We start from the raw sequence: 14,597 nt of genomic DNA on the forward strand, positions 1-14,597 counted from the left end.
TCACTCGAGCTTCGCAGCTTATCCGAGCATCTGATTTACCCAGTATGCCATCTCCTTGATGTAGGCATGATTGTACATATGACAGGTATGGGTAGATTACGAGAAGTAGCTTGGTATTTTAGTTCCATTAAGTGGTTCTGAACCCAAGATTGTTGGATTCCGTTGAGTGGTCCAGAATCCTTGCTCTTGTTCATTTCCATAAGGTTATCTTAGAATCCTATATTCGAGTGAATGGGAATTACCCACAATAGATCTTGTGAATACAAATTAGAATTACCATGTTATTATTCATTATCCAAGTAGGAAATTATATAAAGTTCCTTGGTTAAATTCGTGAAATGATATGTTATCGCATTGTTTGATTAACGTAATTAAATGCTAAGATTGTGCATCTTTGATTCATGAATTGATTTGACGGGATTGTGGAATGAAGCTGGATATGAGTGTTGTTATTATGATTATTTTAGTTGATCAATGTTTCTAGAGAATAATATTGTGCATTGTTAATTCTTTAATATGTTACATGCTATGAATTGTGATTTTATGTGGGAAACATGATGATTTATGTGATGGATGAAGTGGAAATGTTAATCGTCATGTGGGATTGTTATGTTGGATATCATTTTTATTGTTATGATTAGACTTGTTGATAAATATGGCTAGAGAATATGATTGTGCTTCGTCGTTTGTTCTTTGAAATATTGCGTGATATGCATTGTGGTATATTGTTGGGACATAACAATTTATGTGATGAATATTCGAGTGTAGTGAAATAATGAACTACGAATGGCTTGATCCCTATTTAGGGTACGTAGGCAGTGTAACGAGGATGTTAGATGCAGCCATAAAGTCTACGAAAAATTACTATGCGAATCGATTCTCGAGTTGTGTTTTGCCATATCCCGGAGGCAGGGTATGTTTGAGATAAGAGTATTTGGTGACGTCACGTGTCAATCCTGGATGTATGTCGGGATCAGGGCATGACAGTCGTTATGTAAAAAAGGAAAGAGAGCAATGAGTTGCTCCAACACTTGGCATAACAGACGCCTCTGACATACTATTAGCTTATTGGTCGAGTGTCCAGACAATTGCATCGTTACGTTAGAAAGGAAAGGTATCAATGAGTTGCTACCGCATTTGGCATAGCGAGACCCTCCGACAAACTATTAGCTTATTAGTCAAGCATCTCCTAGATAATTGTGTCGTTATGTAAAAAAGGTAATAGAGTAATGAGTGCTCTTGCATTTGGCATAGCGGATTCCTCTGACAGGCTATTAACTTACAGGTCAAGTAGATAATTTTATGGTTATTCCTGACCTAAAAGGTCTTTCAGCCACATGGATAGCTCAACGTGTCATCAGCGCTCGACCCTGAGATGTGAATCGTCCAAGCCGCATTGTGTCAAAGAAAAACGTTAAGTGAAAACTAAAACAATGTTTGGCTTCTTTTGTTAAGGAGTTATTTTTCTTTACACGCGAATCGCAAATTGAAACATAATGAAGGAGAAGTAATTTTTAAACTCTTTTAGATTAAATAAGATTAAAAGAGAATCAAAAGATAGAAACAAATAATAGTGTGTGGAATGTGATAATAAGTGTGTATAAATCATTTTCCACGCATATCAGATTGCGATTTATTTGTAACGAGAAAAGAAAAGCGTCCTGTTACATGTAAGAGTCAGGTATTTTCTTCTTAAATGACCAAACAAAGCAAGACATGCCTTTCAAACCAAGGACAGATCATATTCATTTAGTACCACTACAAGTGCAGTTTGGCATTAAATCCTTGGGAGTAGTAATGAAAAAGATGGCAAAGACAATTAATTCACATGAAACTAACTGGATTAATGAAGCAACTGGTGGGTAGGATCCTTTTTTCAACTCACTGTGTTCCGAGTTCAAAGTTTTCCCGTTTAGAATGGTAATATCGCTTGCAATAAAAATTTAAAAAAAATTAAAATTAAAAGACTGGAGCAATGGCATAGCTTTCCACGTTTCCCTTCATGCAGTAGAAATTAAAGACAAACCTGCTGGCTTTGGCCTCTTCTGTGCCTTCCTCATGTAACCTCCAATTCTGTGCTAGCAAGCTATACACTACCACAGAAAGAGCTAGCCTTTTTATGCCCCTTGCGTTTATCTAGTTGCGTTTCTGCATTTGCTTGTGCTTTGCTTTCTCTCTTCTGAAAAGAAGAAGGGAAAAATGGTTGGTTTTGGTTGTAGTGGTGGTGATGAACAGGATTTTCAAGGATCTTTTCCGACTCCTATCGTCACTCGTAGCGACGACAGAGTTGTTCTCGAGGGTGGGGAGGCGGCGGTGGTGGAGGAGGTTGATCGTGAAACTCGTGATCTTCAGCTGCCTCAAGACTGTGTTCTTAAAGCAAAGCTCAGACCCCGACTTCAATGGACTCCTGAGCTTCATACCCGCTTTGTTGATGCTGTCAATCAGCTTGGAGGCCCTCACAGTGAGTAACCCTTCTCCTTCTTCCTTGGCCTTGAGATTTTTCGCTTGTTTTCGGATTTCGGTTTCTGATTGTGTCACGTGTTACATTTTGCAGAGTCAACTCCGAAGAAAGTTCAGCAGGCAATGGGTATCCAGGGAATAACTCTTTTCCAAGTGAAGAGCCACCTCCAGGTCTGTCTGATCCATGCATGATTCATTGATGCTTGCGGAAAAATTCTCTGAAAATATGCACAAACAGAACCGGTTATAAACTTTTAATAAAAGTTTGAATTAGACAAACACTTATATAATAATACGTGATGTTCCACTTGTGTTACAACACAAGGAAAATTTTCTCTTTACTGAGGTCTTATTAGTGTCCAAATCCGGCTCTGAGGCAATACGAATAAAACACGTGCATTCGGCCTCACATTAAACCATGCTTCATAAGTTTTCTCATTTATCGCATTGAGAAGGAAAACCCACAAATTTTCCTTATTCTTCTAAATAATCTGATGTGCTTTAAATTCATAGTGTTTAAGGATGGTTGGTAGATTAGATTGGAAAGTTTTCTAATTTCACTATTTTTTTTTAAAAAAAAAAGAAAAGAAAATCATATTAAGGTATAAATTAGGAAGGTATCATTGCATTTTTGTCTTTGACATCAATTTGCTTTGAGACGGTTCTGTTAGTATCCTTCGTATGTAAAAGTTTGTAACCAATTTTGTTTGCGTATAATTACTGGAATTCTAATGTTAAGTGCTAATGTACTAGAGAAGTTTTTAAATTTCACTGTTACAAGTGCTTGATGTGGTAATCATTTTTGCAGAAATACAGACTTGGAAGGTACTCAGGGAAGGAATGGACGGAGGGGACACGAATCTGTATGTTCTTCCTAAAAACTTACTACTACACAATTAAAAATTATCCTTAACTAAACAGTTGATATAGTGAAAACAAGGCCGGCCAGGTCCAGTGCGGGCTGGGTGACCGTTCAGGGCTCAAAAAATTGGGGGCATCAAAATTATTAGGATGGTATATTTATATATGTTTTTGTAATAGTATAAATTTATAAACTTTGGTTAAATGATAAAGAAGTTCAGTTAGAACTAATAGTTTTTGTTGTTTAAAATTAATGAGGAGGTCTTGGGTTCAAAACACTATGTCTCGTTAACCAGAAATGATGGTTTATGTTGTTTAAAATTAACGAGGGTGTCGTGATTCAAACACCTTTCCCATTTGTACGAATTTCTTTTCATAATAAAATTTATAAAATTCGGTTAAATAACCAAGAAGTTTTATCATAAACAATTGTTTTTTTTTTTGTTTAATATTATCGAGAGGTCAAGAGTTTGAAATGCTATATCCATGTTTTTTCTTTCCAATTTTTTTGAATTTTTTTTTAGTTGTTAATTTTTTTTTAATTACTAGCTAATATTTATGTGGGTTGTAGATTTTAAACATTAATTTCAATTCAAGTCCAACCTTCAACAAAGAGTAATGTGTAGACCAAATTTGCAAATCATATAATGTGTTACCAAGGTTTTAATTTAGTGTCAATTCATTGCTTATACATGTCAATTAAAGACTCGAAAATATGATTATTTTTTTAGCCTCATATTGAAAAGTTAGTAAATAAGAAAAAACACCTCACAGCTTTATAAATGTACTTTAAAAGTTTAGATATGAGAGAAACAAACTCAACAGCTATCTACTTGTAAGCTCAGAGTTTTTTTATTCCTTTCTCTGAATACAAAATAAATTAGTTTTTCTATGTTTCTAAATTATTGAGTTTGAAGTGTTTTTCAAATTATACTTTTATCGAAGCCTCACGTGTGAAAACAAATCATTTTTATTATATGAAGTTAAGGCATATTTTTTGATGTGACCTCGGTCCTCAAAAATCTTATGACCGGCCCTAAGTGAAAATAACTTGTGCGTTGTGAAAGATGTTTCATGTTTGAGTTGCTGCATTTAGATTTTCACTGCCACTAAGCGAAAGAGACCTCAGTTTCACAGGACTTGGAAGAAGGTCTAAGCACTAGCCGTACTCCCTTGCAACTCCCGCAAACCGCGAGAATGTATGATTTGCTCTACTCCTCTATCTTCCATACGAATGCACTTGTTAACTTATTCGGAAAGGTAGTTATTTTCGCACTTTTAGTTTCTCATTATGCAACTTTGTCCGTTGATTCTCCCTCGATTTATTAAATCGAATGCTGGAAACGAGAAGACAAGTGCCGAAATAGAAAATGAGAGTGCGGAAAATCATTACCCTAGTTCCATTTTCAAGTGCATTATCTTGTAAATGCTGTGATGTTTTATGTTTTGGGTTGTGGCTCCATGTATAGGCCCTCTGATGAACTGGTAAAGGCAGCTGCCGATGAAGAAAGAATTAGAATGCAAATTGAGGCAAGTTTTCGAGTTACGGAAACTGATTTGGGAACTTAAGGTGATATATGTAAACCTTCTTCTGTATTCATAATGCACACCACAACTTTGCAGGCTGGGAGGCAATTGCAATTGTGGCAGGATGCTGAGCAGAGATACATGAATTTTGCTATGGAGAACGCGCATAAGAAGCTTACTGAGCAATTTTTTGGTGGTGCAATTGCCAAGGGCATGCTAAACGGCGTTTCAGGTTTAGGAACAATGGAACTATACCCGGCATATCAGATGGCTCTGGGAAACAGCATGCAGCCTAGCCTTGAGGGCCACTCGACCTCTCACGGGCATTCGGAGAGTTCATCTGTCGAAAATTTCCAAACTCATACTGAAGATGACGAGAAAACGGAGCAGAGCTTGGACGATGACCCTGCGGAAGCTTACCTGATCGACCCGGATCCAGATATGGAGTGATAGGGCACTCTGGATGAAAGAACAAAATCACCCTTGTGTTGTTTCCTTATGGAGTTTCGTAAGTTAATATTTTACCCTTTGCCTTTTGGTGTAAAACTTTGACAGCGTCCGTTTGCTTATGTCGCAAGTTTCGCTTACCAAACAGTAAAGCAGTAGGCAGTACGAGTAATCAGAGCGTCCGTTTGATAACTTATTCGGTTTTCGAGAAAACTAAACTGAAACATGTTTGGTAATTGTTTTTCGTTTTCAAACCAAAACCAAAACCAAGTTAAATTTTGAAAACTCGCAGAAGTAGCTTTCATTTTATTTTTCAAACAATTGTAGCTTTCATTTTATATTTCAAAAACTTGAAAACGAAATGACATCAATCGCCCCGAAACGGATATCAAATGCCCCTAAGCTTTCAACTTATTAAACAAATTTAACGGTTGAACTGAACTTAACCCGGTAAATCAAATTGAGAAATTAACAGCAAAAAATCAATCTGTTGAGAATTAAAAGAATTATCCAATTTAGCTTTCCATTCCAAATATGAAATAAAAGAGAATACAAGGATTGAAGGTCCCCGAGCTACAACTTTCTAACACAATGTGATTAAACTAAAGTAAAAGCGCAACGCTAGTGAAGCAGTAAAACGAAATGGGATAGACGGGTAAAGGGAGAATCTGCCGCCGGTGATGTCGCAAACGAGGGCAGTACACAGAAAACAAAGGACTTCATGCGCTATCACCAGAGAGCTGCTTCAGATACCGCACCACCGTCAACTTTCAGATGCAACCAAGTGTAAAGGCCAAAATGATATAACCAGAAATACTTCCTTCCGAACATATAGCAGACTCACATTTCCCAACTGTTTGATAACAATGCCAGCCAACACTTTTCTAGTCGATCTTTACGGATGAGAAGAGGTAATGAACAAAGTAGAAAGACATGAGAAAGCCAATGGTGCCAGTTGACAACATGATTGCAGTTGCCATGATCAATGAATAACCGAGGTAAAGGATAGCCGACACAGGCCCACTCAAACTCTGCAGGTCAAATACCAGGTAATTGATGGAGTACAGGAACACGTAAAAGGAAACTGAACCTGAGGCAAAGAAAGCCTTCCACCACCACCTCCAATCCTCCACACAAAGATGCATGTATGTGAGAACTACTGAAACTTCAGCACAAACAATAACCAACAACGTAAGCACTATAAAAAGGAAACCGAAGACATAATAAAACCTTCCAAGCCAGATGCTAGAAAGGATGAAGAAGAGTTCAATGAAAAGGGTTCCAAACGGAAGTGTCCCAGCACCAAGAACAAGAAGCCATGATGGATATTTGCGCGCAGGAATCTCCCTTGGAATCTGGTTGGTTCTTACAGGATATGAAATTGGCTCAGCTCGTGTGCCTAAGAATCCTCCAAGAAGGGTGAGAGGCACGGAAATGCAGAACCAGAGGGAGATCAGTATAAAATACAAAGAAATGGGAAGGGCACCAGTACTCTTGCTGCCCCATAGAATGAAATTCAGTATTGTAAGAATAACAAAGACGATTCCAGGAAAGAAGCACGCCACAAACCAGGAAACCGATCTCCACCCTTCGGAAGTTCCCTTTATGGTTCTCCACATACGGACAGCAACATAACCAGCAATAATCCCAAGGAAAAGATATAGAATAATCATTCCGGTCAGTAGCATTCCTCGTGAAGCTGGTGACATGAAACCAAATGCTGCAAAGATGATTGTGACAACTGCCATCCCTGTAATCTGAACCCCATCTCCAACCATCACGCAAAGAAGCTTGGGAGAATCTGGTTCTCTGAACACATCTCCCACAACAAGCTTCCACCCAGAGAGCTCTTCATTCATTTGAGCTTGAGATTCTTTGTCCAGTTCTTCGTATCTTGTTAAATCCCTCCTCACAGTCCTTAGGAATATGACAAAGACTATACCAGCGAGGAAAAGGATCACCATTAATGAATTCAGGATAGAGAACCAGTGCACACGGGCACCCTCCATCTTCAAATAAGCATCCCACCTTGATGGCCATCTTATATCACTTTTCACAAACTCAACCTCATAAGTAAATGATACTTTCTCTTGCTCCCTTATTATTTGAGACTTTTCAACCTCTGAGGGACAATTTACAGGTTGGATTTTTTCATACATGGCTTTTTTCTTCATGGCCTCTGGGTCATATTTAATGCTGCAAGGGGAAACCTCAAAGCCAACAATCTCAAACCCAGATGCCTTCTTCTTATCAGCTTCTGAAATGACACCCATGCCTTCTTCCCCAGTCCCGATTATTTGAACACCACTCCCTTCATACTCATGAATCAAAACAGTGAACTTGAGGTGATTGATGATGTAATCTTCTTTACCGTTGGGTGGTGTGTACCCAACAGGAAACCCAGTCCACTGAATCTTAACCCCATTTTGATAAGCATACCTCATCGCAGGCAAATTATCAAGGATCATATTGACCTGATACAGATCACGGGTCCTCTGTTTTAGCAGCTTTACGTCGTGCTCAGTCAAGGCGGGTGTGGTACACAGGTAAAGAGTCTCATTCACAGTCATATTGAAGCGGTACGCAGAGGTTTCGATCTCATCTCCCATAAGGAGTTCCCCGAGATTCTCAGCGCTTTTCTTGATACCTTCAGGGGGTTTGCAATAAGGGAGACTGTAGTAGCTGAAGGGCAGCTCAGTCTCTATAGAAGTCAAGGAGTTAACTTTGGTAATGATTTGTTGCCCTTTCGAATATGTATGCATGTAGCTTCCGGGGAGATAAAACCCATTACAGGTGTGCACAAATACAATCAAAACAAGCAGAGCCCATTTGATTGAGGGCATTCCCGGAATCGATGTCGCCATCGGAATCGAAAAGAAAACAACACTCACCACAAGTTGGAGTGAGCAGTGGATCTAAGCTAGCTCTTACAGTTGCATCCACCAATTAATCTACACAAATTTCAAACAGAAAACATACTAATATTAGCCAAAATAACACAAAGACTGAAAATTTAACAAAAAATACAAAATTAGGCATTCGGGTTAACAAATTTGATCAAGAACTTGTTAATTGTTCAATTTCTATACTTCAACCGCATCAGATCCACTAATTAACAGCGCATAAACATTCAAATACTCACTCAATCATCCAATTAGCAAAACGATAACAAAAAAGCATGCCCAGATCCAAAACTTGGAATTACAAAGTAAATTGAAATCATGCGTTTCAAAAATACAACAGATCCATGAAAATTTTGAGAAATTGAGAACGAACCGTGACAGGTCCGGAACCGAAACGGATGCTGAGCGGCTGTGGTGCGCAAGAGAGAAGCAGAATTTCGGCGTCCCCTTTCGCTTAATATTATGCTGCTGCCAATAGACCGAACAGGCTCGGAGGGTTGACGGAACTAACTACTTTGCTTTCTTCGGAATAAACGGTGGGAACGGCGATGAGAATTATATTCTCTACGCGCTAATATGGTGGGCCCCAGCCCACTGCGGAAGCAAAGTTAGATTGGATCTTGGATGGGCGGGTTCATTGTTTTTTCCTTCCTCCAAATTTATTTATTTTATTTTTTTTGAAATATGCACAAATCAATTTTAATCGTTCAGGACTTGTAACTGAGCAGCGTGTTAAGGTGATTAATTGCGGGATAAATGAGATAAGCGGATGAGTGATTTATTATCTTCACATGCTGATTACAAATTAAGTACACTTTATGCTTTCAGGTTAGTAGAACATGTCAAACTCTCAACAGAAGGTAACTGATCTTGTGAAATCATAAATAGATTATAATTAAATTTGGCATATCATGTAAAGTGTAAAACTTCTCAATATTTTTAATTAAAATTAAAGGATTTTGATATCTTCTTTGAAAATGCTCATTACTTGATCGGAAAACTTATAATTAGTTATTAACTTTTTATCAAAATTTTAAGCGTGACCATATAAGTAATGACATTCTATGTTTTCAAAAAAAAAAAAGTAATGACATTCCCTATTCAAGATTAAAACCTTCTTGTGTGCATGTGATAATTATTTTTTGAACAAGCTGCAATTACAACGACGATCCTCTATGTATCTTGCTGGACATGTAGTCGTAATACATGTAATGTGATTTAGCTACTTTCAACTCTTTAGTATCCTGTTAACCATCGTCATAATTGTATTTGCAGCTTCTTTTCTGACTTGAGCAACTTAGCACCTAACCCTCTTTTTTTGCTCAGGAGAGGGGACAATTGAGAACAAAGTGGCGAATGGGTGTGTAATGCGTGAGAATCTGCATATTATGACGTTGTGGCAAGTCAAAATAGTGCGCCAACTCTTTGCATCCAAATTTGAATTCTTATCGCATAAATTAAAATAATTTACAATAAATATCGCCTTGTCAAAAATAAAAATATAAAATGAATGTGATTTACGGCTTTTTTCCGTTCGATCATTCTTATTCTTTATGAAACTGCATTGTTATCATCATTATTATATGCTTGTTATAGTGGTGGTTAGCAATTTTAGAAGTAAAACCCTCATCAAAGTTGTGGTTGTAAAACTTTAATCTTTAAAAATATCGTTTAATCTATACCATTAGGGTGTGATTATGTAGCAATATTGCCAATAACGTTGCAATCACTGTATTTGGTAGGAACGTATAAACATGGATCTGCTTTTTCTACATCTAAAACACCTTTGGAAGTGAAGATTAGAAACTTAAACTTTAAGCCAAGATGCGTTGCATACGACCTTTATGTCATTTCCAATACTATCTTTAGCTAACTCACGATGCCAATTATGTTTTTGTCTTTATCTCGACCGGTTCATGAGAACATGTTCACGTGTTTAGTTCAAGAGAATGACTTACATAGAACGAGTTTATCGTCGCGTGACATTCTTTTTCAATAATACAATGTCATGTGTTAAAAAGTTACACATATAATTTTTTATTGGAACGGAACACGCTACAATAGCGATGGAAGCGTTCCGTTTAAGTTGTTCTCCTAGCTCAATTACGGAGTGCAAGGCTCTTAACCTTGTAGTAGTGGTTTGTGCTAATTAGGTAGGAGTTTTGGTTACTTTATAAATACGAGATTATGTGTTAATAAATTCGAACGTGAATAAGCAACGGAAGTTTGAATAAACGTTTTAAATTAAACAAAGTTCTGAAACTTACAACAAATAGAAATCTACAAATTACATACATCAAAATCTCTTAAATTCCCCATTGAATACACCCCTCTTAAGACCATCTCCAACTCATGAGATAAAGCTTAAAATATAAGCTTTAAACCCCCCCCCAAGCCATCTCCAACTATGGGCTAAAGTAAGCGTTGGGGAGAAAATATATCTCTAGGCTAGATTCCCTCAGGATTTAAGTCTTATTTAAATTATTCTGGATCTACCAAACTATCATATTTCAAACTTTTTTTTTTGTTTTTCACTTATAATTTAACTGCTATGATTAGATGAGATCAAATCTAATGGTAAAAAAAAGATTTGACGGTCCAAAATTAAATCAAACGTCTAAAATAATTTAAGAAATTACTTATCAATACTTATAAATACTTTATAAATACTTATGTATTTGTATGATTTTTAATTACATATTAATTTTTTTTTCATAGAGTTTATTTTTTGTTGTTAAGACTTTATTGAAATTACTAAAACATCATCAACTAACGGGTGCTAACGGATTGACCCAAAATGACCTATTATTTAACGGGTTCACCCGTTAGTGACCCGACCCGTTAAGCATCCATTTAAATACTAATATTAACAGGTCGGGTTAGGTCGGGTTAACGGGTCGGGTCCAAAATGCCAGATCTATTGATAAGGAAGGAGGTTGGTGTTGATGCGGAGGTGGAAAGCATAGCGCATGACATTTGGGCTATTACATGATGTGGGGACTGTTTCATTCGAGTTTGTTCGTCGAGAAGGCAACCAAGCGGTACATTCTGTTGCAGCATTTATTCAGAAAACTAGAGGTTCTTTTGGATGGGATTGTATTGGTCTCGAGTTCCTTTTTAACATCTTGGCTGAAGATGTAAACATTTCAATTGGGATTTAACATAAAATCTATCTTTTATGGAAAAAAAAAAGAAAAAAAAATTCAGTATTTTTCCATTGTAACTTGGAAATGTAAAAACATCCTTGTGTTTTATTTATCCACAATGACACAAAGGAGAGCTGCTTAAGACACCGCAACACCACCAACTTTCAGATGCAACCAAGTGTAAAGACAAAAAAGACAACCTTCCTAACATATAGCAGACTCACATTTCCCAGCTGCTTGATAACAATGTCAGCCAACACTTTTATAGTTGATCCTTACGGATGAGCAGAGGTAACGAACAAAGTAGAAAGACATGAGAAAGCCAATGGTGCCAGTTGACAGCATGATTGCAGTTGCCATGATCAATGAATAACCGAGGTAAAGGATAACCGATGCAAGCCCACCCAAACCCTGCAGGTCAAATACCAGGTAATTGATGGAGTACAGGAACACGTAAAAGGAAGCTGAACCTGAGGCAAAGAAAGCCTTCCACCACCACCTCCAATCCCCCACACAAAGATGCATGTATGTGATAACTACTGAAACTTCAGCACAAACGATAACCAACAACAAAAGCACTATAAAAAGGAAACCGAAGACATAATAAAATCTTCCAAGCCAGATGCTAGAAAGGATGAAGAAGAGTTCAATGAAAAGGGTTCCAAACGGAAGTGTCCCAGCACCAAGAACAAGAAGCCATGATGGATATTTGCGCGCAGGAATCTCCCTTGGAATCTGGTTGGTTCTTACTGGATATGAAATTGGCTCAGCTCGTGTGCCTAAGAATCCCCCGAGAAGGGTGAGAGGCACGGAAATGCAGAACCAGAGGGAGATGAGTATAAAATACAAAGAAATGGGAAGAGCACCAGTACTCTTGCTGCCCCATAGAATGAAATTCAGTATTGTACGAATAACAATGACGATTCCAGGAAAGAAGCACGCCACAGACCAGGAAACCGATTTCCATCCTTCGGAAGTTCCCTTTATGGTTATCCACATACGGACAGCAACATAACCAGCAATAATCCCAAGGAAAAGATATAGAATGATCATTCCTGTCAGTAGCATTCCTCGTGAAGCTGGTGACATGAAACCAAATGCTGCAAAGATGATTGTGACAACTGCCATCCCTGTAATCTGAACCCCATCTCCAACCATCACGCAAAGAAGCTTGGGAGAATCTGGTTCTCTGAACACATCTCCCACAACAAGCTTCCACCCATAGAGCTCTTCATTCATCTGAGCTTGAGGTTCTTCGTCCAGTTGTTCGTATCTTGTTAAATCCCTCCTCGCAGTCCTTAGGAATATGACAAAGACTATACCAGCGAGGAAAAGGATCACCATTAATGAATTCAGGATAGAGAACCAGTGCACACGAGCACCCTCCATCTTCAAATAAGCATCCCACCTTGATGGCCATCTTATATCGCTTTTCACAAACTCAACCTCATAAGTGAATGATACTTTCTCTTGCTCCCTTATTATTTGAGACTTTTCGACCACCGTGGGAAAATTGACAGGTTGGATTTTTTCATACATGGCTTTTTTCTTCATGGCCTCTGGGTCATATTTAATGCTGTAAGGTTTAACCTCAAAGCCAACAATCTCAAACCCAGATGCCTTCTTCTTATCAGCTTCTGAAATGACACCCATGCCTTCTTCCCCAGTCCCGATTATCTGCACACCACTCCCTTCATACTCATGAATCAAAACAGTGAACTTGAGGTGATTGATGATGTAATCTTCTTTACCGTTGGGTTGTGTGTACCCAACAGGAAACCCAGTCCACTGAATCTTAACCCCATTTTGATAAGCATACCTCATCGCAGGCAAATTATCAAGGATCATAATGACCTGATACAGATCACGGGTCCTCTGTTTCAGCAGCTTTACGTCGTGCTTAGTCAAGGGGGGTGTGGTGCACACGTAAAGAGTCTCATTCATATTCATTTTGAAGAGGTACGCAGAGGTTTCGATCTCATCTCCCATAAGGAGTTCCCCGAGATTCTCAGCACTTTTCTTGATACCTCCAGGGGGTTTGCAATAAGGGAGACTGTAGTAGCTGAAGGGCAGCCCAGTGCCTATAGAAGTCAAGGAGTTAACTTTGGTAATGATTTCTTGCCCTGTCGAATATGTATGCATGTAGCTTCCGGGGAGATAAAACCCATTACAGGTGTGCACAAATACAACCAAAACAAGCAGAGCCCATTTGACTGAGGGCACTCCCGGATTCGATATCGCCATCGGAATCGAAAGAAAACACCACACTCACCGCAAGTTGGAGTGAGCAGTGTATCTAAGCTAGCTCTTACAGATGCATTCACCAATTAATCTACACAAATGTCGAACAGAAAACATACCAATATCAGCCAAAAGAACACAAAGACGGAAAATTTAAGCTAATAATACAAAATTAAACATTCGGGTTAACAAATTTGATCAAGAGCTAGCAAAACGATAGTAAAAAAGCCATGAAAATTTTGAAAAATTGAGAACGAACCGTGACAGGTCCGGAACCGAAACGGATGCTGAGCGGCTGTGGTGCGCAAGAGAGAAGCAGAATCTCGCCGTCCCCCTTCGCTTAATATTATGCCGCTGCCATTAGACCGAACAAGCTCAGAGGGTTGACGGAACTAACTATATGCTTTCTTCGGAATAAACGGTGCGAATTATATTCTCTACGCGATAATATAATCAACTTATTTGCTTTCTTCGGAATAAACGATGCGAATGGCGAATTTATATTCGATCTTGGAAGGCCGGTGTTCATCGTTTTTTTCCTTCCCTCCAAAACCTTTTTTCTGGAAATATGAACAAATGGATTGTAACGTTGCCGGCTTTAAGCTGATTGGATAGGCGGTTTTCATTGTTTTTTCGTGTTAAGGTGATTGGTTGCGGGATAAATGAGATAGTGATTTATTATCATTACGGTGAAAGCAAATTAAATACGCTTTAAGCTCTCAGGTTAATAAAGTTACAAGTCTTCAAGTTAGTAGAACATGTCAAACTCCCAAATGATGGTAACTAATCACCTTGTGAAATCATAAATAAATTATGAGCAAATTTGGCATATCATGTAAAGTGTAAAACTTCTCAATATTTTAATTAAAATTAAAGGATTTTGATATCTTCTTTGAAAACGTTCTTTACTTGATCGAAAAACTTAAAACTAGTTATTTGTTGCAGTCTTATTAGATTAGGAATGTGATTGTGTAAATCCTAGTATATCTTGGATTATCTCTTATATTCCTAT

General features: G+C 38.0%; 3 protein-coding genes across 3 annotated transcripts; 1 reads left to right on the forward strand and 2 right to left on the reverse strand.

Annotated features, from left to right (window-relative positions):
* Nucleotides 1–2,199: 2,199 nt before the first annotated feature.
* Nucleotides 2,200–5,298, forward strand: LOC114822429 (protein PHR1-LIKE 3-like). The gene is made up of 5 exons (XM_029096767.2): nt 2,200–2,461; nt 2,555–2,631; nt 3,269–3,285; nt 4,791–4,851; nt 4,945–5,298. The coding sequence occupies exons 1-5, from the start codon at nt 2,200–2,202 to the stop codon at nt 5,296–5,298; spliced, it is 771 nt and encodes a 256-aa protein (XP_028952600.2).
* A 503-nt stretch (nt 5,299–5,801) lies between these two features.
* Nucleotides 5,802–8,905, reverse strand: LOC103405256 (transmembrane 9 superfamily member 12-like). The gene is made up of 2 exons (XM_029097255.2): nt 8,572–8,905; nt 5,802–8,246 (listed from the first exon to the last, which is right to left on the reverse strand). Exon 2 carries the CDS (start codon nt 8,157–8,159, stop codon nt 6,180–6,182), a length of 1,980 nt encoding a protein of 659 aa, XP_028953088.1. The 5' UTR covers nt 8,160–8,246; nt 8,572–8,905; the 3' UTR covers nt 5,802–6,179.
* Nucleotides 8,906–11,429: 2,524 nt separating this feature from the next.
* Nucleotides 11,430–14,029, reverse strand: LOC103417207 (transmembrane 9 superfamily member 12-like). Its single transcript, XM_008355398.4, has 2 exons — nt 13,845–14,029; nt 11,430–13,676 (listed from the first exon to the last, which is right to left on the reverse strand). Exon 2 carries the CDS (start codon nt 13,586–13,588, stop codon nt 11,594–11,596), a length of 1,995 nt encoding a protein of 664 aa, XP_008353620.3. The 5' UTR covers nt 13,589–13,676; nt 13,845–14,029; the 3' UTR covers nt 11,430–11,593.
* Nucleotides 14,030–14,597: the final 568 nt, after the last annotated feature.

This window comes from Malus domestica, chromosome 17 (genome assembly GCF_042453785.1).
Source record: "Malus domestica chromosome 17, GDT2T_hap1".
NCBI lineage: Eukaryota > Viridiplantae > Streptophyta > Magnoliopsida > Rosales > Rosaceae > Malus > Malus domestica.